Source organism: Folsomia candida, unplaced genomic scaffold (genome assembly GCF_002217175.1).
Source record: "Folsomia candida strain VU population unplaced genomic scaffold, ASM221717v1 Fcan01_Sc004, whole genome shotgun sequence".
Classification (NCBI taxonomy): Eukaryota; Metazoa; Arthropoda; class Collembola; order Entomobryomorpha; family Isotomidae; genus Folsomia; species Folsomia candida.
In genome coordinates, this window is record NW_019091196.1 from 11,023,598 (window position 1) to 11,047,220 (window position 23,623).

The following is a 23,623-nucleotide window of genomic DNA, read 5'->3' on the forward strand; positions in this document are numbered from 1 at the left end:
GTCAGAGACTTCATCAAAACGAATAAGGAGTCGGTGGTGGTGGTAGTTTAGTCTGTTATTCCGTCCTCCGTGGTGATGATGAGATTCTTCTTCTTCTTGCTCGTCCCTGTCACATTTGCTAAATATCACTCTTCACATGGTCTGAGTAGCTGGCTGCGAAAAGTACGTGTGAGACTGGGAAGAAATATTATGACGACGGAGAAGAAGATGGGAGGAGGAGGAGAGATGAGAAGAATAATATGCGACTCCAGAAACTGGAGAAAGTTGCCAGTTTTACGAACTACTCCAAATAAACACTTGGGTGGGTGAGCTCCGTCCGTGAGCTCATTCATTCTGCTGCTGGGTACATCTTTTAGGCATACCATTTCTGTCATTCTGGGTCCTCACCATCCATCCTTTCCCCTTCTCCGTCTCTTCTTTTGTTTCAAATTGAATCTTAAAATGTTCCCCTTGATTCGAAACGTGATGGACATCTTGATGAGAATTTATAATTAAGAGATGAAACTGAATTATTTTGGAGGAGACACGGGAGGAGGTCTTAGGTACACAGGAAATTAAATTCTATATTTACAAGATTTTTATATGTAGATTTCGTCAACCTTGTATGTCATTTGTTGACCTATTTACTAAGTTAGGTTGACACAGGGCTAATTTTATGAGGAAATTTCGTCCACAAGTTTAAATATTTGTCAACGACTGGCATATTTGCTAATAATCAAAATGTAGGGTAATTAAACACATCGTCATATCTGCGTCCTGGCAGTTTGTTTACTGACAGTGCCCGAAGAACTGTGAGAGAATGTCAATTTATCTTTGGCGTATTTACCAGACAAATTTCATTCTAATTCATTATGGTAATTAGGCCAATGTTAACTAGCAGCACTATCAAGGATGATATTAGTTGGTTTGGTGGTGGTGGTGGCTGTGTGTGTGGTGGTGAAAAGCTGTGAAAACAAAGACAGTTGACAAAGCATGGAGGAAAATTTAGGTTGCCTGCTTCTCTTCTGCAAGGATAAAGATAAACTAAAGTAAGCACGGAGGATCTGTTATCTATTGTTTATTAGGAGGGCTAACTAACTAACCCTGTCGAGGGCAAGGTAGCAGCAGCTTCTAAAATTTTCATAAATGAATATTCAATATTTAGCTTTAATTACCCTTTTGAGAGTTTGAGAATTGGAGAGGAGAAGCAGCTGTGATCCTGTGATCCGTTATGTGTAACGAAGAAGAGAGGTCCTCTCCTCATGTCTTTCAAGTTGGGATTGGATGACTAATTAATTCAAGATGTTGAGCAATCCTCCTCCCCTGTACTAACAAGAATTTTCTCACTTTGATGAATTTTACACAATTGTGGGGTCATTTGATTAATTATACTTTCCGCGGAAAGAAAAGTTTCTGATGCTAAATAAGTAAATTTCTAATAACTGTTTCTTCAACCAGAAATTCTGGTCCAGAATCGTTTTGAAATACAGAGTGGGAATATCTCGCAAATAATAATCTGATGTTTAGTTTGTAGAGAATATATGCATATTGTGTAGTTTGTTGTATTAGTGCTTATCACAGGAATTTGAATTGAGCAGTTGTTTTTCTGCCTTTCCCTACTTGCGAAGAAAGCCGCATTCTTCTAACTGACGTGGCTTGCTGGAGGGTTTCTGGCAAAGTGCAAATTGTGGTTTTGGATTTAAATACAAGATTTGGACCACCATTCCATTCTCCAGTCGTCTTTTGATGTGGATCCTCTTTCCTTCAGGGTGCTTGATTGCACCAAGTATTTTACAGGGCGTATAAGCACATATAAGCATCAAACAAATTCGTCAAACCCTACTGCCTTTCGGGCACAACTTTTAGATATTTTTCAAAAGGTACATTCCCAGAAATCCTGTTTTCTTCTGTCTTCCATTCATGCATTTTATCCCACCTTTTTCCACTTTCTCCGCTCTGTATTTTCCCTTCATTTCAACATTCAAAGATTCAAAAAAGCTCTTTATTGTGAAAAGAGCAGCAGCAACCAAAAAATCCGAACTTGCCCAAGTATAGGGTTGACTTGATTGATTCGACAATTCGAGCTGACGGTGGCCGACACATAATGGACGTTTGATGTAAAGCAACTTACCGTGTGGTAGTCAATCCCATACTCATAGTCACACCATTGGGTGTGATAACTTGGTTTCGCAATCTTTTTGTATCCTCTCCAACCCCAGAGGGCGGATGAGGAATTTTGCCGGCTCACAGAATCGCATCCTCCACTCCAGCCACTGACTACTGGGTGAAAGTGGTGGTGAAAGGGAAAGAATGGTGAGAGGATCAGATCAACCCCGATCAATATCGTTCGTTGTTGAGTATTAAAGGAAAACTATTTGAATGTTGATCTGTTGAATACGTTAAGTTTTTCGGGGGGATAAAGTAGACAAACTGGACACTTTTTGGGAGAAAGTGCACCCGTAATCCGTCCAGGCTCCTTTTCTTCTTTCCAAGAAGGGATGAAGAAAATGCTAATGATCCATCTATACCCAATTTCGGCTAAAAGTGTGGCCCTGTTTTGGACAAAAAGTGTCAATATTATTTTCATGCAGAAAAGATGGAACTCTCGCAAATCTAGGATAATGGGTATTTCAAGTTTTCGTCACAATAACTTCATGCAGCTTCAACCCTGCAAAAAATGGCTATTTCATTAAATTATTATAATAAAATATGATGCAGATATCTCGTCCTCCTTTCTTCGTCGGGTGTTGAATATCAATTTCTCTGTATCATTAGATAATACTCAATTTTGTCCCGCAGAATGACCACAATAAGGGACAGGATTTAATTCCAACTTTCCACACAAAAGTAGCCAACCAACCAACCACACGCTTCTATATCTTTTGTGTGATGTGTAAAGAAGGGGAAAGAAAGAATGCAGTCGGACTGTGAAATTCCTGATCCGTCTGAAACTATCCTCCTCCCTTTTCTTGTTATATTATTTCTCTCTTTCTTTCTCCCTGTGTATGCGGCACGTTCAGACTATTCAATACCGTTCCTACCAGTCTGATGCCTCTGTCCAAGGATGCAAGCCATTTGTCAAAAAACGGGTTATTTTTCAAAGAACTGGGAAATTGTTGAATACTGAAGGGTTTGAATGGGATCGTCATCCGCTATTGCCCACAATTGCCAAGCCTTCCACCACCACCACCACCAACCTGGACCACTTTGCTATGTAGGAGAGAAGAAGTGGTGGTGGAAAATCTTTTTTTCTTCCTTTAAGAAAAATTCTTCCAGCCAAGAAGAGAGCTTTCACCACCAACCAGCACCACGACCAGGACCAGAACCGCTATCTCTCTCTGCCTGCCTGTCGACATCCCTTTCCGCATTTCTTGTCCTCTTGTTGGTTCCTTCTCATAGTCGTTGGGAGCATTTGGCTTGCTCAATTCCATAATTTGTAAAATACGTGTGGTTTTGGTTTGTATATCACAGAAATTTACTGCACACCAGTTTCACACAGCCATTCAACATGTTCCACCAAGTCTTTTTTTAGGACAGGAGGAGGAGGAGGTGGTATGGTATGACCCAAAGGCAAGATTATGTACATAGAGCCAAGTAAAGCGACGGATAAGGGATGACTCTCTTGAACAGAACGCCTATACCGGATGAGATATGAGACTGAGGAGAAAGCGTGGTGGCGTTGCATCAGTTTGCGGTTTGCGTTAAATAAAAGAGAAACATTTAAGTGTGTCCTTCTTTCTATCCTAATAAACAAGGAGACGAAGGTGGCGGGCGTAAGTTGAGCCACATTTTCTGCCAGCACTTTCCCTCCCTCCTTGTAGGAAAATCTGACCTAGCTCTTTCTCCGTTTGTACGTACACATTACGTCAAAAACGAAATGTAATAGATTATTCTTTATTTTGTGTGGTTTCTTCTTTTAATATCACGAAGCTGTAGAAAGGACTCGCGTTCGTCATCTTTTGAAAAGAGTTTTCCCATGGGCTTAATTTATTTTTCTTTCTATATTTTCCCAAGAGTTATGAATTTGTGCGGCAGAAGCTGGAAAAGTCGACATCCATACAAAATCCCAGAATAGAAATGAAATCGAGCAAAATAAATTGTGTGTGTGTGTGTGCAGTGGTCATACATACTTTTAGACGTGGATACGTAAAAATACCAAAATATTTACGGTATATACAGACCCGCAGCAGAAGAGCCATGCTCGTCGTCTTGAATCATTATTGAATGTGTGCTTTTGGAATTAGTGTTTATTTGTGTTTACTTTTTGTCACTTTGATTTCTTCCGCAAATGTTGGTGGGATGGCAGATTTTTCTTCTGTTCGTAAATTATTCTTATTACAAGAAGGGTGTGAAGACCTTTTTTTAGAAATATACCCGTAATAAAATGCCAGATATGTAGACAAATATGTGAGTATAAATTGATAGGTGTCAGAAGTTGAGTAAATTATGTTGAGACGCAATCTGTTAAATTTGAGAAAATTTTCCTGCTTCTCAATATTCTCAAGTACTTTACTCAAGTATATACGGAGTCTAATACTGCATATAATTCGCATCTTTCTGGAGAAAGTACACGACAAGGCATCGTCGCACAGCGTAAATTGGAGGAGAGTAAGAGTAGGAAGTGTTAATTAATGTAATATTGCCATTTCAGCACTTTGTTTCTCAAAAAGGAGCCGGAAATCGAATTAAGCTCTTCATATTACAATTTAAAGCAAAAGCAGCACACTCAGCGTTGTCTCACTTACTTGTTAGTGTTAGTTATGCTGTAGGAGCACACGCCTTAATAACCAGTAAAGCAATGAGCACTCCAAATAAAGCGTGCCTTCTACATAAACTTAATGGGATTTTTTGTATATATCAGAATCCTCTAAAAATAAACTTTCATTCATCCCAATTTCCCAGATTTTTCTTCCTTTTCACCTCAAGCACTGCATTGCTGAAGGACCCTTCCTGCCACAACATTACGTCTTGACACCTGAACCTTCCATTACGCAAAGCACCACCTCCTCCTCCTCCTCAATAACTATAATCCACTGTGGGTTGTTAGTTAATGAAAGTGAAAGTGGACCAGCTCGACATATTGAGGAGAAAGCCAGGCGAAATACTGAGATGATGATAGTGATGATGATCACCATCATTTCATTATTGCTCGAGAGAGTCGTCACTTATTTATTAAATCAATTTTCACTTTCTTCTACAGTACAGTAATGGAGGAGGCTGGAGGCAGTCACAATTTAGCCAAAGTGATTCCCATCCTCATTGAAATAATGAGTGAAAGCAAGCAGCACCAAAAATCCCGGGATGGAGCATACTGCCACCTATTTTGGAGTGGAGGAGGTGAAAAGGGAAATGTAATTTGGCTCCTGGTAAAAGTTCTTCAGATCGTGAGAGCAGCGAACAATAATTACTTTACGGCGTACTGATTCGATTTTCTTATGTAATGCGGCCAGCATTGCGCTACACATTTCAAAGAATATTCTAGTCTTGGTGGTGGAACAGGGCTGATTGTGCGATGGGAATTGTGATTGAGACGATGGAAAGGCGGAGGTTTACATTCTTGGAAAAATAAATTAAATGACTTCACCCGGAAAATTGATATTTACGCAACTTTTGATTAACAAGATGTGGTGGCATGTATGTCGTGTTCGTTCGTGATGTGAAGAACATTCATATGCGTAGAAAGATTAATTCGTTCCTGATTGGACGTAATAAACGTGATCCTGTGTATCCCGTCCCACGTCCTTCCATTTTTTGATGAACAAGTCCATGTGCCACGTACAGACCACAATTTCTAATTTCTAAACAAGTAATAACACACCACGTCATTGTAATACGGCGTAATTTGTCGTAATGATGACATTTTTGCGAACCCATCAATCTCCTCCATCATAACTGACTCCTTTCATCACCACATTTTAATGGCTTTCACTACTATTGCTTACCCGTAATTTACAAATAATAATACATTACATCAAAATAAAAACTTTCCCCTTAATACACATCCAATCCATCAAAGTAAAATACCAACTTTTTTCCCCCATTCTTCCACATGCACCATGCTCCGCACCACCCATTCTTCCCAAATCTAAACCACCACAACTAACTTTCTAAGCTCTTTTGTGCCCCTAGTATTATAATGTAGCCAATATTTTCCTCCTCTCTTTTTCAACACATCATGCACCATCCTCTCTCCCGGAATTATGAAACCTCTCGTTAAAAATTTACGAGCCAGCGACTTTCCAAAGAATCCAAACTCCAGATTCAAAAACTCTTCTGCATTTCATTTCCCTTTCCCTTTGAATTGAAACAAGTCTTCTTTAACTTATTATTACAACGTCATTCACTAACTCACTCGATCACGGGGCAGATACAGCTAGAGACTCCCTCTCATTTTGCGTTCATTCATCCAGTGCACTCTTCCAGTTCAGCGTTCTTCCAAGGTAAGTGAAGACGAAAGAAGGAAAGTTTTCAGGTCTGGCTTGTCCGGTTTGGTTCTGCTTGCATCGGTTTAGTTTTAGAGATGCAGTAATGTAGTTCGGATGGCGTAATACTGATGGACGGATGGACAGATGGATGGATAAAAAAAAAGTTTTTCGAGCACTAACTTGTATGATAGTCTGCCTGCCTGAACTATTTACTCTAAAATGTGCTCACTGCAGGTTTTCACTCTCTCTGACCTGTGGCAAGCTCAACGTTGCGTAATGTGTTGTGAAATAACCGGAGGTCAGACGGCAGAGAAAGTCGTCGACATCAACAGGATGGTTGTGGTCGAGTCGGATAAATTGTTACGTTGTAAAATAAAAGCCTGGAAAATGGGTGCGATTGAATAATTCTTGTTTCAACTTGCCCTGTTGGACGGGATGTGTATATTTGTTTTATTTTACTATACATAAACCGGAAGGTCACGTCAAAATGTATTTATTTTACGAGAAATGTCACATGAATTTGAGCGACAAGTGTAAATAATACAAGGGAAAGAAACGACCCATTATTTTATTGAGTTGATTCCCTCTTTGTCAAATATATGCATTTCATTCTGACAGTTTTGTTCTATTATTATTATGATGTGAAAAGTTTTTCTGAATAAAAGTTTCTATTTGGGACGAGGGGCTCTTTTTTTAAGTTGAGTTGCACACGAATTTATTCTTGTGGAATAATGTGACATGATTCTTTTTGTGAGGGAAAGTAAAGTATCTTCAGGAGATGAGTGGGGGATTGACTGAGCTGATTATAATAACAGAGAGAGAAGGGCAAGGGGGGTTACGTTTGGTTGGATGAATTGTGAAAATATGGGCAATTTTGAGATTGGGATGTTTACTTTGAGATGAAAACGTGTACCTTTTTTTGGTTAATTATAAATTGAGTATTCACAAGGCAATTTAGGATTGAGTCATTTCTCCCAGGGTTAAATCAAGCCTTGCCAAAAAGGTATAAAAAAGGTTCCCCTTTTTGTTTAAACCGGTTAACTTTCTCCTTTCGGATGCAAATGGTGGAAATCTTATTTTGTAGAATTGGTTCAAAATCCGATACTGATAAGAAATAAGTAGAGAAACAGTTGGCAGTAAAGTTCCAAGTGATTTCACTTGAAATGACACCTAAACTTTCCTGTACGGGGCTTACGTCGGAAAAGTGTTGCATGCCTCCTCCTCCTCGTCCGCCGTGTAAATTTGGGAATGGAATGGACACGAACATATTCCACTTTCCTGCTAAAATCTGAAATCGGGTGGGTGGGTGCATCGTTGTATATATTCCCTCAACACTCCTGCATTGGAAATGGGTCCATCTGCATAATGGAACAGGATGAGATTGAAATAGCGTGAAGGAGGATTCGATGTCTTCCTTGGTTGAGATTCCTTCAAGTAAAAAGTTGTCTCAACTTTTAACCCTTCATTTCCACATACATACATATTTCTCAATTTCTTCATTATAAATATACAGTTTAGTTTAAAACATGCCACACAAATTTACAAAAAAAAACTTGTCATTCAACAATTGTCAAAAAATCGGGGAAATTTTGTCCAGGAAGTGCACACGCATTTTATTATTCAGTTAGTACAAACAGCTCTTGCTTATGAGAGTTTTCTAAGCTGCACGTTAAAAATTCAAGAGGGTTTTACTACGATTCCTTCCTTGGAGAGAAAGCAAAAAGGAGAAAGAATTGTCATCGTCAGAATCACAAAGGAATTGGGGGACTGTATGTACGGGAGGCTGGGAGTCTGAATCCAAAAATCTGGGAATTTCATCTCGCCTCCTGCGACTCGACAAGGATAGGGTGCAGTGCTAGCAAATCTTCAATTAGCATTGATGCATGCACGATTGGCTCATTCTGAGGAGACTTTAATGAGACCCTTCTCCTAATTTATGACGATTCTTTTCCACATTCTTCACCATCTCGATATCCTATCCTCCACACTACATTCGTACGTACGCCTCGACTTACCATGTACATACTTATTTCCATCCTCTCTCGCCATCCGCTCCCCCATTTTTTCCAGTTTGTCGGTCCGCACTGTATACTTTCTTCGCCCAGGGAAAAGTCACAAGAGCCGCCGAGTCGTTATGATCCTTGTCACTTTGACGATTTGTGAATGCATTTTGGAACTGTATGTATGTATTGCTTCCTTTTTCTTCTTTCTTTGAGAATAGATCTTACCAAGAATTGTATATCAAATTCATAGCAAGTGAAATGAAATACAGGGTGAAAGCAACATACATATTATAATCACGCTGTGATTTACTCGTGTGTAACGATTCTTGTTCATTTATAATAAATTGAGGAAATTCAATTATTACTTTATTACCTTTGACATGACTTCAATCCATCACAAAATCATTATTAATTAAATGACATCTTCATCAATTTTAGTCAGCAGACCAAATAATAGTGATAACTAATTAATTGCGTATTATACATACTTCTCTTAAGTATTAGTAACAATCAAAGATACAAATTGATACATGTCGTCACCGTCACAATAATACATATGTTTGCATGTGTAATCATCACAGAATCCAAAATCTCAGTAGTAAAATAACACATACATTCACACTCGACACAACAAAGCAGCAGTACAAACACACATGACAGGAAAACATATTTATTTAGTAATGTGGTTTGACATTCCATAAATGACTGAAGGGGGAGAAAGTATTATTTAAAGTAATTCGTTTGTATAACAAGGTAATATCAATATCCCTTTGTTCCTGTACATATAATATTCATAGCATTCATGTGCATACGTTTTCATACATATGATTTGTCCGACTTTATACATAGATTTCCCTCAAATAAATATGTAGACACCTTGTGCCAGAAGAGAATCATAATTAAATTTCATTATTATTACGTATCCACCATCCAAGAAGGGGATTGTTTTAATGTGGCGATGTTTGATAATTTTGACGTACGTACGTACATACTTGATTAAATTTCATCGAAACAGTCACCAACTTTTGCTCCATCTCATTCACTCAAAGTCATCCTTGATTTCATTCCGAGTCTGGTGCAGAGGAAGAAGTAATTTGGCTTGAATGTTGTTGATGTTGCATGTTTAACTCGATAGCAGCAGGAACAGCAGCAGGAACAGCAGCAGCAGTAACAAACAAGAACGACTTTGACTCATCATCCGGAATGGAAATAGTTTGTTTGTTGGTGGTGTTGGTGTCACAAACAGAAGTGAAAATGAAGACCTCGTTTTGCTCCCGTCCATCCGATTATCATCAAGAGTATCAAATTCCTCCAGGATGAAAGCACTGTGGGTGAAGGAGAGGATGATGCTGCCACTGCACCTGGGGTAGCAAGGAAAAGTTCATGAGGTGCATCATGGAAAATGCAAACGTCAATTAAGAGAATCAAGTGACAACCAAAGTTCTAAGACTTTCGGGGAAATTGCTACACTGCAATAAACTTGCTTAACGGGGATAGTATTTACTTTAAAATTTACAGGGTATCGGGTACCCTCAAGGTATTCATTATGAATGGCGGGGAGAGAGAGAAAGTGCACTTTGGGATACGTTGCTACCTGGTCCTATGTATCTATCCAGCACTGGAAACGTTATCAATAGATGTGTTTTAAGGCTGAAAACATGTCCGACATGATTTGGATTATGAGTCACGTACTTAATCGTTCTTTCGCTTTAGTGCCAATGGTTGACTGCATATTACTCACTACGAATTGCACAGCACTTTCCCTTCCCCGTGACCCTCTCGTCTCATGTGCTGGCAGAAATTCCTTTTCTCAACCAACCACCATCTACCTTGTGGTGAACCAAGCCAAGCCAAACCAAGTTCAGCAAGAGGACACGAAGCAGAAGGTAAAGGAGGGGTTGTGTTTCTCTCTCCTGTTTCAGAGTTGGAATTTATGAGAAGAGTTCAATAATGGGACGATGGTTCCGCTGAGGGTTCCTCTGGGAGTCATCAAGTCGGCTAAGATGAAAGAGTAACTTTAAACAAAACTTTAAGCTACAAAACTAACCACCAAGTCAACCACGAGAACAAAACTAACAAGTTGAGGGAGGGAGGGGAAAGCAAAGACCGGCAATAATTAGTCCACTGGTCCCTTCTTTTCCCTCAGATTATCCACTTATCAACTTTATCATAATCTAGTTAATCTCGTATCAGATACAAATTACAGTGATTAACAGGAACAACACGAGGGGAAGGAAAGCTGTGTTTATATATTGTGTTACGTCTACTACCACACACTTCTCTCGTCCATGAGTAAATATTTATATAATACGTAGCCTCGCGAATAATGCACACAATAATAATGAGCTTTCAGCCTCAATTCACAATCCCATCTGATATAATTACAAGTTGTGGTCATTAATCTTTATTTTGTTTTTGGGTCAGGCCAGCGACAGGGCCTCGTTTATAATGAAAGCCGCCCTTCCAACACATCCAGATTAATCATGTTCCTGTACATACTCGTATATGGAGAAAGTCGGCAAATGGTGGTTACATGTACAACTCGCGAAAATCTCTGCATACCACTCGAGTATTATTTTTTAAAGGGAAATCCGTACCTAAAAATGCAATCTGTACAATAATAAATATATGCATCCTTTCCCCACCGTGATCAATTGACCACCTGAGGTTCATTCAAATGTGAGAGTTTAATTGCCTCATAAATAACGCACCCACGTATAAATCGTAAAGCAGCAGACTGCGCTTTTTATAATCTGGTCGTCGTAGGTAACTAGATATCTGACTGAAAGTGGTGGTGGTATGGTGGCTAACCTCCATTTATGGGTGGACTGGACCTCCGAAGCGTATCCTGGTTGCTTGGAGAGTACCTCGGCTGCGTCGTTTGAATCACAATTTCCTTAGAATATTCAGAATACAAGTCGAACAGCTCAGCTCTGCATTTTAACCTCGTATCGTCCCCGTTGAGAGATGTGCGTCCTCCCCCTTTCGTAGAATCAAGGGCAGTGAAACTCGTGGTCCCCATTTCAAACTGTAGCAGCGACACTGATTTCATCAAAGAAGGTACGTCCGCGTCGGGAATGGTGATTTGTCTGTGCAACGCCTTTGGCACCTGTTTCAAAGTAAGTAAAGTAAGTAATTAAGAAGGTGGTGGCATTACGTATCTAAAAACAGGTCAGCAGTGATCCACTTAAGAAATGTTACTAATAAACAGCACAACTCCATTTCATACTCGATTCGCAGATACATAACACATTAACCAAAACAAGAGAGTGCACTTTATTCCGTCTCCATTTTCATCGTGATGCCGCCGGCCAAGATATTATTACGTAATTGTAAGCCGAACTTTCATCGAAAAGAGGGAAAGGAGAAGGTGAGTGGAAAGATGGACAAATGGGAAATACGAAGCCTCTCCTCACATCGAAATCGAGCCTCATTCCATCAAGATAATGAGCAAGTTATATACTTCTTGGTCTGCTTTTCCGAGCTCAAACTAAACCAAACCAGCAACTGCTCTTCATCAGGAATCAAGGAATCAAGACGGAAAATAAGAAAAACAATGAACCATTCTCACTCTCGGAAGAAGATTGTGTAGACATCCGTCGTATAATTCTGCGGGTGAAAGCATCCAAGACTTTCACCCACAACATTCCTTCATCATTTCATTTCATCGCCACGAATCTCGGATTCTGCACTTTCTCCGCTTAATCGTTGCATCGAGGCCTTCTGTATAGTCACCATTTTCATAATAACTCACCCCACATTTTTAAACAAGTTTCTTTCATGCATTCATCCATTACTCATCATTTCTCAGCCACCATCCATCCATTCTCCTCCACATACACAAACAAACAAGGAGAAAGATGCAAAGTTAAGCAGCAAACAATTTCTCCTCCTCTCTTCAGACTTCCCTCTTTCTCTCGCTCATCAAAAATTCCAAACTTCCCGAATCACTTACTTCTTGGTCTTGCTTCATTAAAGGAAGAATTCATAATTCAATAGGGAATTTGTGTATTTTTAGAGGAGCGAAATCCCTCAGGAAATTTTAGTTTTCATTCCGCTTTCACTTTCTTATTTCCAACTTGATTCACTCCTCCTTTCGAATTTCTCGACGAGAATAGAAATTTGTTGTTGAGTGATGAAGATGAAGTTGGTTGATAGTAAAGATGAGCGAGGTCCTTATTGTCTGACGGGAGGAGGGGGAAGAATTTCCTTCGTACGTACGTGAGGAGAGGTAAAATGTTATACAATAAGCTATCGTTATGTTTTTTACCTACATCGCCATACATTTTGCAAGCCTTAACCTCCCCAAGTTCACCTTCGGAGAGTACATTATTGCACAATATGGATGGAGCTTGTTAGAAGAATCTGAACTATGCAGCTTGTTCAGGAGTCAAGTGGTGTTACGTCGGAGCTGGCGGCTGGCTGGCTACACAACAAAGTGAATGTGCTAACGAGTCCTCTTTCTCCTGCTCAGTAATGTCAAGCTTAAGCCCCTACTTATCCGCTTTTGCTTTCAAGAGTTTAAACACCAAACTACTTAATATTTATCGGCAAACTTGTCAGGTCAATGCTTGCCAAACGGGGTGATTGATAGTTCGAGTGGAACAACTTTTCTGTCTGTGCATACATATTTTCTTATGATTTTGTCAATTATTATGAGTATTTGACTATTAAAAATAACGACATATTCCACCCACTCACCTCTTGATCGTTGATGAACCAGGTGAAATTTAGAGAATGTGAAACCTGTCCTACGGAACAGTTGGCTTTTGCATTTTCTCCGGGATAATAACTCGGTTGATCCACCTCGATGAGGGGTGGCGAGTAGTCGATTTCTGCAAGAAATACACAAGGGCACATGTACTAATCAGGCATTACATCATAGACACACGAGGTAGTTAGTGGCAGTTGTGCAAGGAGAAAATCCGATTTCAGAGAAAGCAGCCTCATGCATGCCCATGTATGAATGAGGTTTCAAATTCCACCACCATCATTTTCACCACTATTCATCTTTCTCTTTCTTCTCCTTTGGTGTGTAGCTGCTGCCTCTGGATCACTTTGGGTCTCAAAAAGATCTCAAAGATCAAAGACTTGCAGGCTCTGTGCAATTGATTTGGTGATTAAGGTGAACAATGGGGCAGAGTGAAGTTTCTGAGGACAGGGGAGCGATGAACACCAGTCGTCTAGTCATCTAGCGATGCATTGTGTGATATATTTATATGTATATCGAGAAAGGCATTGATCTCTGGTACCCATTTTTCACTCACACAAGTTCACCAAGAAGAAGGGGAGACAATTTTTGTCCTTGTCCATATACGAAACTCAATCTCTCTCTCTCGACCGTTGAGTTCGTATATATTCTCACTTTTGATTTTGAGTGAAGGGCTCCCCAAATCAGTGGCGAAGATAACACCAGAGTAAGCAATTTAGTCTTCTTACCAACTATGACGAGATCCTGTGCCGCAATGAAAGTCTGAAACGTCATTTCTGCACTAACAGCACATTTAAATCGGCCCGTCGTTTCCAAGCTCACGTTCCTCAGGAAGATGTCATGTTCGTTGCAGTACACCTCCTGTGGGCGAATAATAAATGGTAATTAAGCAGATTAATATCTCATCAGCATAGTTAACATGATGCCGCATCATCATCTCCAGCAGGACTTTTAAAGATTTAATTGGGTAGGAAACTTTCTCTCCCTTTCTCGCTGTTCAAACTTGAAATGATCAACTGACAGTGGTTGGTGGGGAATCACGTACAAAATGAAACTCATTCCTTCACTTTTTCCATTATTTACAGAACCGAGTATAACACAAAATTCGTGTCACATTGAGTTAACCATTCCATCAGAGTCGAGGTTTTGCGTATATCCACTTGACTCTGAATTAACGAGATTCTCCCGAGAAATCCTGGGCCTAACTCTGTTTGTACTGCTAACTAACTAGCGGGGGAGTAGAAAGAAACAGTTCAGCAATAAAGTTATGTGTTGTGTTGTACAAGAAGGAGTGCGCTTCAGTATTAAATTATCCAATCCACAATGATTCATTTGTCTTATTCAACTCCACTTTCCCCACGGACACGAGAAGAGTGGGCCAACGAGCAGTAAATGGTTGCTGAGTAGTGAGGAGTGAAACTTGTAACAAACTGTTGGAAAAGTAAAGAAGAAGAAGAAGATGAACAAGAAAGTAGAGAAACTGGATGAAAAAAAAAGGTTCCGCGGCTCTCTCATCACTGCTAAAAGTACAACCTCGGGCGGCCTTTCTTTTCCAATGTGTACAGTGATACAAACGATTCACCCACCAGACCACCACCACCACTAGTCTCAACAACTTTCCAACAAAAAACTACAAGAAATCAGCAAGAGAAATAAATACTTTTATTTAGTTCCACTTTTTTTTTACTTTACAGAGACACAACACAATAGATGAGGATAAACAAAAGAGGCGCAAACTGGGTTGTGCTGCATGTGTGCCGTTTTTTCGGAAGAAGATGAAGGGAAAATTAAACATTTTATGATACACATTGCTAGTTTTTCAACGTTTAATTAGGTATTGGGGAAGGGGACGACGACTTTCTCCTCCGCATGGTTGGACGAAGAGACAATAATATATTGTCTTGGGGATCGTTGCACTAAACGCTGTGCGGGGGGTTGCAACTGACGAGGAGATGGGAAAACAAATGATAAAGCTTAATGAAATTCGGGAATCCTTACAAAGAAATAATTACGAGGAGGAACTGGAGGAAGGAAAGAAAAGCGTTGCATTATTCGTATTGATCACGAGCAAGGACATAAATCTGTATCGACGACTCGGTTCAATTAGACGAGTATGTGGTCGTGGTTTTGGGGGGAGTGACACCAAATGTTGCTTTATTATACAGACTTGAAGTCAAAATCATCGTGTCGATGGGGATCATGCATTATGCAACAGATTACATAAAAAATCTACTCGTGTCATCAGTTTGTCTGGTTAAAAAATGGAATTACAGATATTTTGTAAATATACATGATTATTGTAGAGTTTAAAAATCACTCACGTTAAAGGCGAGGCCTGAACTGGGGAAGAATCGTTTTGGTGGAACTTCTTTGGGAACGAAGCGATAAAACTCGTTGGAATCTCTATAAAATTTAACCACGTAAATGCTGTCATTGTCCAGGTCGTAATTGCATCTGAGTATCACATCCTCCCCGGAGCGGACATGGTGTGGACCTTCCAGTCTTACGTTCCTCAGACCATCTAACCCTGAAATAAGTGATAAATAGACAACAGTTACATATCTACACGACTTGAATTACAATTGTTAATCTATAAATATTTTCATTAGAGAGAAGTAAAAATTACTCGCATCAGCTCAAACCACGTAACAAATTACTAAAGTGCACGCAGCAAATAAATCAGTTAAACCACAAAAAGGTATCAAGTTTCATTCTGTCCTCAACGAGATAAATTTACGTACGTATGCACCAGTCTCACTTTGAGACCATTACATAACAATGGCAAAGGACAGGATGGATTTCCCCACACAAAATTGATTTTCCCCGTAGTCCTGAAGTAATGAGGACCCCAAATATTTCAAGGGCAGACGATATGGATTCCACGAAAAGGCTCGTTTCGTGGCACAAATGTAATTTGAAAAAAGACGTCGTCGTCGTCATTCCCCGTTCTGTCACAATTTCAAGAAAATGCGTTCCGAGAACAAAAAATATTTCCCCCTTCTTTCATCTCATTTCCGTGTATGCATCATTCTTATCCTTCCTTACATTCATGGGAAACAATAACAATTTATCACAATGCGACCCAATATACAAAAAAGTTGGAGAAAGATTCCATATTAGTTTGGGAATGACTTTGCCATTTATTAAAATTTGGGCTCTCTCTCACCACCACCACAAACTTTGAGTTGATTCTCTCATTCAAAATTTAATATTTGCTAACAGTTTGATTACCAGCGAGATTCAGAAAAAAGGGTGAAAAAGGGGGAAGAAAGTACCAGTTTCGAGGGAAAATGTCTTGAATTATTTCCATCTTAAAAAAATATCCTACAGAATTTATTGAGGGATGTGCGTTAATATAAAATACTACGCAATTTGTACAAAAGATTAATGTCTGGCACGAGTTTCTTGAGAAAAAGGAGCAGTCTCGCATATCAACATCTCACGCATCATCCAATTGCGGATCACTTTCACTCCAATGCATTCTACGCAATATGAGACAGCTTTCTCCTAGACAAGGATGCAGGAAAATGAATATTATTCAAGAATTGTATACACACGGACAAGTTTGGCTTTAGTCATCGCGTGTATGTATTCTGTTGTCAATCTCGTATTGGGTTTCGCTTTCACCTTCTCGTCCAACTTGTAAAAGGGAACAATGGGACTCGTCTTCTAACGTGGAAGTGAGTTCAAAAAGCCCAGTAATAAAACAACCTGCAGACCAGCAGACTTTCTCCCGTCGATGCTATACTCCTAATAATACTAACACTAATACAAAACACAATACAAGACAAATCCAGAAAAGTAATAGAAAATGCTGATGACAGTGTGAGGGATCTGGCTGATCTGGTGACAAGGCCGACGTATCCGTAGAAAGTAGTCATATAACGTACTTTCTCTACCTATGTGCTTTCTCTCCAGAAATCCAGAAATGGCGAGGGTTACATAAACATCATGTGAAAAATCTCTTTCAGAATTCACACAATTTTTCCCTTCTTTGCTAAAGTACATGGGCAGAATTTACATAATTTGTTTTGCACAAACCGCATTCCCTCCTTGCAGAGTAGAACAAGTAGTAGATGGAAGAGGGTACATTTTGTGGTTGGGATCGAGGAATGGAATATTTGTTTGACCAGACCATAGCAGCCTTTCTCTTTTCTGGCATTATGCCTTTGTACCCACGCTACATCCAGAGCTCTGCACCCACCTCCACCAGCCTAATATTTATTTGTGAAGGAATGTGATAGCCTTCTGGTTGAAGTGTTGTATGATGTATTACCGGCACACAAGGAAAAATTCGATTTCACGTCGTGCAGCGAGAGAAAGGAGACACATGTGCGAGATTGGATGTTGAATACGGCGTCTGGTCTCTGGTGAAGTGAGATGGATATTATTTTCATTTGTCATTTATCCCCCGAATATAAATGCGTTGCTAAAAAATATGTGAGGCTGAGCAGCACACAATAATCCCACCCACGGCAGAGCAAGGCTTCAGGGAAAATTCTACTATTTTCGACCAACCCAACTCAACCCATAACCTGATAACGGCGAATTAAGTACCCTTTTATATTCCCTGAAATCGGACTCTCTCTCTTCCACAACAATAATTGGAACCCAATTAATTCGTGTCACTCTTCCAACAATAACGTCATTACACGTACCTATCGTGACTCATCATTTTGCAAAGTTTTGCGACAAAAAGACAGCCACACGCGGGGGTGTAGAAAGAACTAGAGTATCACAGTTCACATCATCCACATTATAAATACGACACCGAGAGGACCTCTCACATCTGACAAGACACCGAGGAACATGAGACCATTGTTGTTCACGTACATATGTTTGTGCATACTTTATTCACACCCGTGTAGATAGTTCTTCATACCTTGTTAAATTTTGCATCTGTACCAAGTTTCCTTTTCTAGAATGTACATACATACATATGTCATTACAACATCGTGAAGCAGTACGTGTAGTGGTGTTGCCATTGGAACAAGCATCGTTATTTATTTCAAAGAGAGAGAGAGAGTAGTTTATTCATGCAGATTCAAAATGTAGCCAGATTCTGTTGAATGGGCCAAGTGTGAAGTGGTGGAAAGCTCCACACACATCCAAGCAGCGAGGCCACATTAATAGAATATGGACTGACAGACACATCCATTCCATTCATATTCAACACTTTCACCAGAAAGAGAAAGCCTTTTGTGCAGTGCTTGGCTGCTTGGCTGGTGGTGGTGGAACCCATGCATGTATACAAATTCATAGCTACGTATAACAAAAAGCAGCAGCAGTAAGAGCACAATGGAAACACAAACATAACTAATGTAACTAACTGAATTTAATGGCTGGAAGTGGAATGTGGTGATGCACACTCACTTCACTTTAATAAGAGGCTCCAGCAGTCAACTCTTTAGGTAAGTTTAGCTGAATCCAAGTGGGAGGTGGTGCATAAGTCGAAGGCCTGAAAGCCCGACGTATGTTTGGCTGGCTTCTTATCCATCCAAAAATGTGTGTGTGCAAAACTTGCTTGGTTATCATCAGGCCAAGTAAAAAGTTTAAATCATGCAGAATTTCAAGTTTGCTCCATCCTTCACAAAAGTATAGATTGGTTCGGAAAGTGCGTAGGTACATCATATCCTAATAACAAGGAGAGGAAGAAAGTTGGCCGTTTTAATATTCCAAACTACCCTGAAGAAGTGGAGAGAGAAGACTGATCAAAAAACGGTCTATTTTCATTCCAAACCATCACCTGGATTGGATTGGATGTGTGTTGCAGAATAAATTTGATATCGATGAATGCGAAATAGAGAGAAAGAATCGCGAGTGTGAGAGAATATTAAACTAGACAACAAGAAAGCATCTGATGTTGACGTTTTCTAAAGTGCACAGCTGTGCAATTAACGTTCTTCTGCTGTTCTGCGCTCCTACTGTAATATTAGGAAAGATTTTGGATAAAGTTTCTTTAGCCTGCATGCTTTCTCCCTTCAACCTGAACCTGGAGGAGAAAGTCGTGGTAAGTACTTTGATCCCATTCCTTGCAACATTTAGATGCAGATTTAGATCCCAATTCTCAAAAAATGGGGAACGCTAAAGCTTAGCTTCTATAACCAACAGATGATACCTTAACGGAACCCTCGTTTAATGGACTATTAACAAACCATATCGTTAATATATACGACAAAGGCGTTACAGCTCCTAAAACTGCGCACTTGTAGGAAAGTTGAGCAATCTGGACTTGTCAAAAAACTTTGTTGCTGACTGAATGATGCTTCTTGCTTTGAAGGAGTCACTCAAAATGTTTACTTTCTTTTCAACCCAAACATGCCTACCTGACCCGAATGTTCGTCACCCACTTCCTCCTCACTCTAGTCTAAAAAGTTCCAAAAATAAGTGAGAAAGCATCACTCGATTCACTACTCTTTTCGCAAAATATCTTCACCTCCTTCTATCCTTTCTTGATCTGAAATAGCAAATATTGTGAAATTGGATGTTTTGACGAAAATTCCGTCATCATCACTTTACAGATTAGTTCCGTCAACCTTCCAACCTTCCAAATGGACAGGTACGCAGCAGGTATGTGGGTGGAAAGATTGCAAAAAATATAACTTTTTTTTCTCCCAAATTATGGACCACCTTAACCACTCTGGAACTACATATCTTGCTCGGCCACGAGGTCTCTCCATCAACATATCTGACCAGGAGAGAGAGGTCAGCCCCTTGAGTCTGCTTTAGTTTGGGCGAGAGGTCATAAATACTTCGGGATATATGATTTTACAAAATTGTTACACACACACGACCACCAACCAAACCACCCAGCAAAGTCGTCTGAGCCTGGGCAGGTGATAAAAAAGAGAGAAAGCTCATTGCCTTCTCGTCGTCCTTACCACCAAAAAACGAGGCGGCCCTCCGTCCTGCCGTGCTAAATCCCTTCACTGATACTTTGATACTTCTTCTACTTACTTTCTACATTAGGTTTCCCAACCGTGGGGCACATTCCACCTTCGTATGAGATATAATCAGCTATATGTGTGTGTATGTTGACCTTATTACTAACTTACTGCTCCTACCTCCAACTCCCTAGATTCGACCCTCTGATTCTACGTAATTCTCGTAATCTTCCCAAATTCCAAATATCTGTAAATTCCTTCTTCTTCTTCTTTTGCCAAGGGCGTTGTGCTGACCTGACTTTCTCTTTTCTACGTATCCTTCTCCGAAAATGGAGGAGGAGGAAGGACTGATATTGCCAAACTTGCTTGTTCTCGTACTGCAACTCTAGTAAGCTGTACAAATCAACTTCATTTGTAGACTGGTGCCAGGAGCATTATTGTCTTAATGTCGGGATATAATATGAAAAAGGGTGAATCAAACGGGACGGACATATTTCTATCATCACAATAAACACAAGAATTCAAGAAGAAGGAATCAATAACCCGAAAAAGAACAACTTTACACAGCAAGGTACATATTTGCCTTTACAGTGAGTGCATTTATGTACGTACGTTTCTACGCGTCTTCTTCATGTCACAATGATCAACAAACGAATGTGGATAAAATATCCACATTCTTCTTGAAACAAGAGTTCCGCATACTTCTTTTCCTAATGGAGCTCTCTCTCTGTTGGGAATATCTCAGAAAAAAAGTAATAAAGTGACTTTATATAAGAAAAGCAATAAAATGCATCGCATCATCATCGGTATCGAAAAAAAATCCTAAAATCCAACCCATCCTGCAAATGATCTCGGTGGACCCCTCCTACATAAAATTTATTTATAACAGTCGACACGAGTACACATTAGCTGATTGTGTTTCCCTGTATTTGCAAACAAGAGTGGGGAATTCTTGCGTATTGAACAAATGTAAATCTTATTTGTTCATGGATTAGTGTACGCAAGTAGGTACAAAAGTAGGTATGTGCACCTAAGGCACTTACGTAGGTACACATTCATACGCAGGTAAGTAAAAGGTATACACGGCCTGAGTAAATAAGCCGCCGCTATCATATGTACGTAGAATTACGCTGAAGCTGTTTTACCTCTTGATCCTTATTTAGTTTTGGAGGTGAAGCAACAACAAAACGGGTAAATCCCTTTCTCAAACAAACTCGAGCGGAGAAAGCTAAAACACAATTAAATTATGAAACACGGCGTATTTACCGTGTTTGTTGTATTTATTAATAAAACAAGTCACTGACACAAAGGCGTTATAAGTAATTCTATGGACTCGAATAGTTACGTATACAACTGGAACTTATGTTATATACTTTCCCGATCAAAATTTCCCTTTCATCTTTACACGAAGAAGGTGTGAAAACCGGCGGGGTTGTGTCGGCATTCAATGAAATTTGGTGTTCATTATATAAGCCCCGCTAAACGTGATAGTAGGGATTGAACCCATTTGCACCAACGAGGTAGATTTATGGAATATTCGCAAGTGGCGAAATTGACCAGAATTATTTGTACATCTAATAAATACTAAATCTCTCCTGCCTTCCTTCCCCCCTCGTCCGAGGGAACTGGCCGGGATGGAATTTGCCAATTTGATCCCACTCCTACACCCATCATCCCATTTTCAAAGTTTCTATCCCCTCGCTGAAACCGATATATCCACTGAAAATGGTAAAACAAACAGAACTGTGCAGACTGAGAGAGTAGTTTCTTCAGTGAAGAGGGAATTGAATTGGATCGAGTTTGGTCTGAACATTTGACATTGGATGGGATTGAGATTGCATTGTGTGTAATTCCTCATCAAATATTTGCTCTTCCTTGTCTCTTTCCCTTCCCAGCAAATCTGAGAGAAAGTGAAACACCGTCACGTACGTGGAGATATGTAAGTTACGAACAAGGCGGAGGGGTAGCTATCCAGCCATCCATCCAGCACTACCAGGATATCTCCAGAAGAAGAACCTTCAATTCACACACGTCCCAGTAATGGATTCCAAATTTCATGTTTGATTTGGACTTCAGTATTTCAGCATCGCATGAATTCAATTGCTATACTACGTCTCTTCGGGAGAAAGTAACAGTTCCATCACTGTCCAACCAAAGCATGAAATGGGGAGATGATCATGAGCTAAGTGAGTGTGTGCTCAACCACGGCACATAAAATATAAATATCTCCCACGCAGTTTTGAGAAAATTTTTGAACCTTATTTAGTTAGCAAACAGGGGGTTTTATCTATTCTCCCCTGCAAATCGTGGATGCCATAAATTAACCAGATATTTACTACTAAATACTGCTTACCTGTGATAAGTAATGTAAAGACGAGGAGCAATATCGAACTCATTTTTACCCTTGTCGATGTGCCACTGGTTGAAGATGGGAGAAGAAATTGTGTATAAAATGTCTCCATCTCGCTTCTATCTCAACTTTTTTTTACAGCGAAACACGCAATATGTAGTCTCAATTATGCTGTTGATTCGATGGAAAATACATCTCTTCTAGTAAATTACAGGGAAAGTTGGTAAACTCTTGTCAATAAGAAAATTTAAAAAATCCAGCCAAGTTTTTTCAGGGGAAACTTTTACTTTCACTTTTACCCACATACACATGCATGCCCAAAATTCTGGGAGAAATGAATGAGACACTTCCGCACGTGCTTCTTAACTCGCTCTCCCTTTTATTTAGTCACTCAAAACCCGAGCAGCCGTGGAGGGTAATGCGTAACGAGCTTGTTGATAAGTTGGTCAATTCGACTCGAATTTTATAATAGTGGTCGCAAAAAAATACAAACTTTTTTTAGCATGTTATCCTCCCCGTACGTACGTATGTATTAGCACATTATAAAGTTGGCAACTTTCTCCCTCCTCCTCGCTGCAATAAAGTCTTTTGCTGTCTTTTCCAGTAGTGCTGTGCTGACCACTTTCACTTTCTTGAACTATAGAACAGCAATTTGTCTCTGGTTGCTGAGCGAGAAGATGTCGAACACCCGGAAACGAAGAGATCTCAATTCTCGACTTGAAAATTTGAAATTGTAATTTGGCTATCTTCTCATCCACTGGTGGATACGTTCGTATGTGTGCCTCTGCCAAGTGTGTATGTGTGGTGCTCGTCTCACTTGAGTCACTCCGTAGGAAAAGTTGGAGTCCGAATAAATGGAGCCGTTTCCCCGAAAGTGGAGTGAAGCAGGCTAAAGTCGAGGGTGGAATGGAAGAGATCAACCCAGTCTTGCCTGGCTGCCGAGTTCCGTGTGTTCTCAGTTCTCCCAAATCTGCTGTACTATGTATGTTCACTATGTAGTATCTCGGAGGCGCCTTGTGTAGCACAAGCTACACGAAACCAAACTTACTTCTTTTTGTAGAGCAGTCACACACTCGCTAAGAGTAGAACATGAAGAGATGTGGAAAAAGTCGATGAAAAACTCAACAAAGACGCAACTCAATGTTCCTTCTTCCATTCCTGAAGAGAAGCAGAAGCAAGAGAAGCAGATCGGGCCAAGGAGTCAAGTGGTTTTGGTTTGGTCTTTGCGAACTCTTTTACTACGAACTAACTACACATTATACTTAACTCCT

General features: G+C 39.9%; 1 protein-coding gene across 1 annotated transcript; it reads right to left on the reverse strand.

The window, feature by feature from the left end:
- Positions 1–8,730: 8,730 nt before the first annotated feature.
- Positions 8,731–23,547, reverse strand: LOC110848702. Its single transcript, XM_022095979.2, has 6 exons — positions 22,356–23,547; positions 15,440–15,645; positions 13,847–13,979; positions 13,109–13,242; positions 11,219–11,516; positions 8,731–9,768 (listed from the first exon to the last, which is right to left on the reverse strand). Exons 1-6 carry the CDS (start codon positions 22,462–22,464, stop codon positions 9,644–9,646), a joined length of 1,005 nt encoding a protein of 334 aa, XP_021951671.1. The 5' UTR covers positions 22,465–23,547; the 3' UTR covers positions 8,731–9,643.
- Positions 23,548–23,623: the final 76 nt, after the last annotated feature.

Excerpts from the sequence above, each read along its gene's own strand:
- LOC110848702 (XM_022095979.2), bottom strand. The coding sequence starts at position 22,464 with ATGGAGACATTTTATACACAATTTCTTCTCCCATCTTCAACCAGTGGC. Across the intron at positions 13,243-13,846 it reads ACAGGATCTCGTCATAGTTG|AAATCGACTACTCGCCACCC; the intron begins GTAAGAAGACTA and ends TATTTCTTGCAG. Across the intron at positions 11,517-13,108 it reads GGTTCATCAACGATCAAGAG|GTGCCAAAGGCGTTGCACAG; the intron begins GTGAGTGGGTGG and ends ACTTTGAAACAG.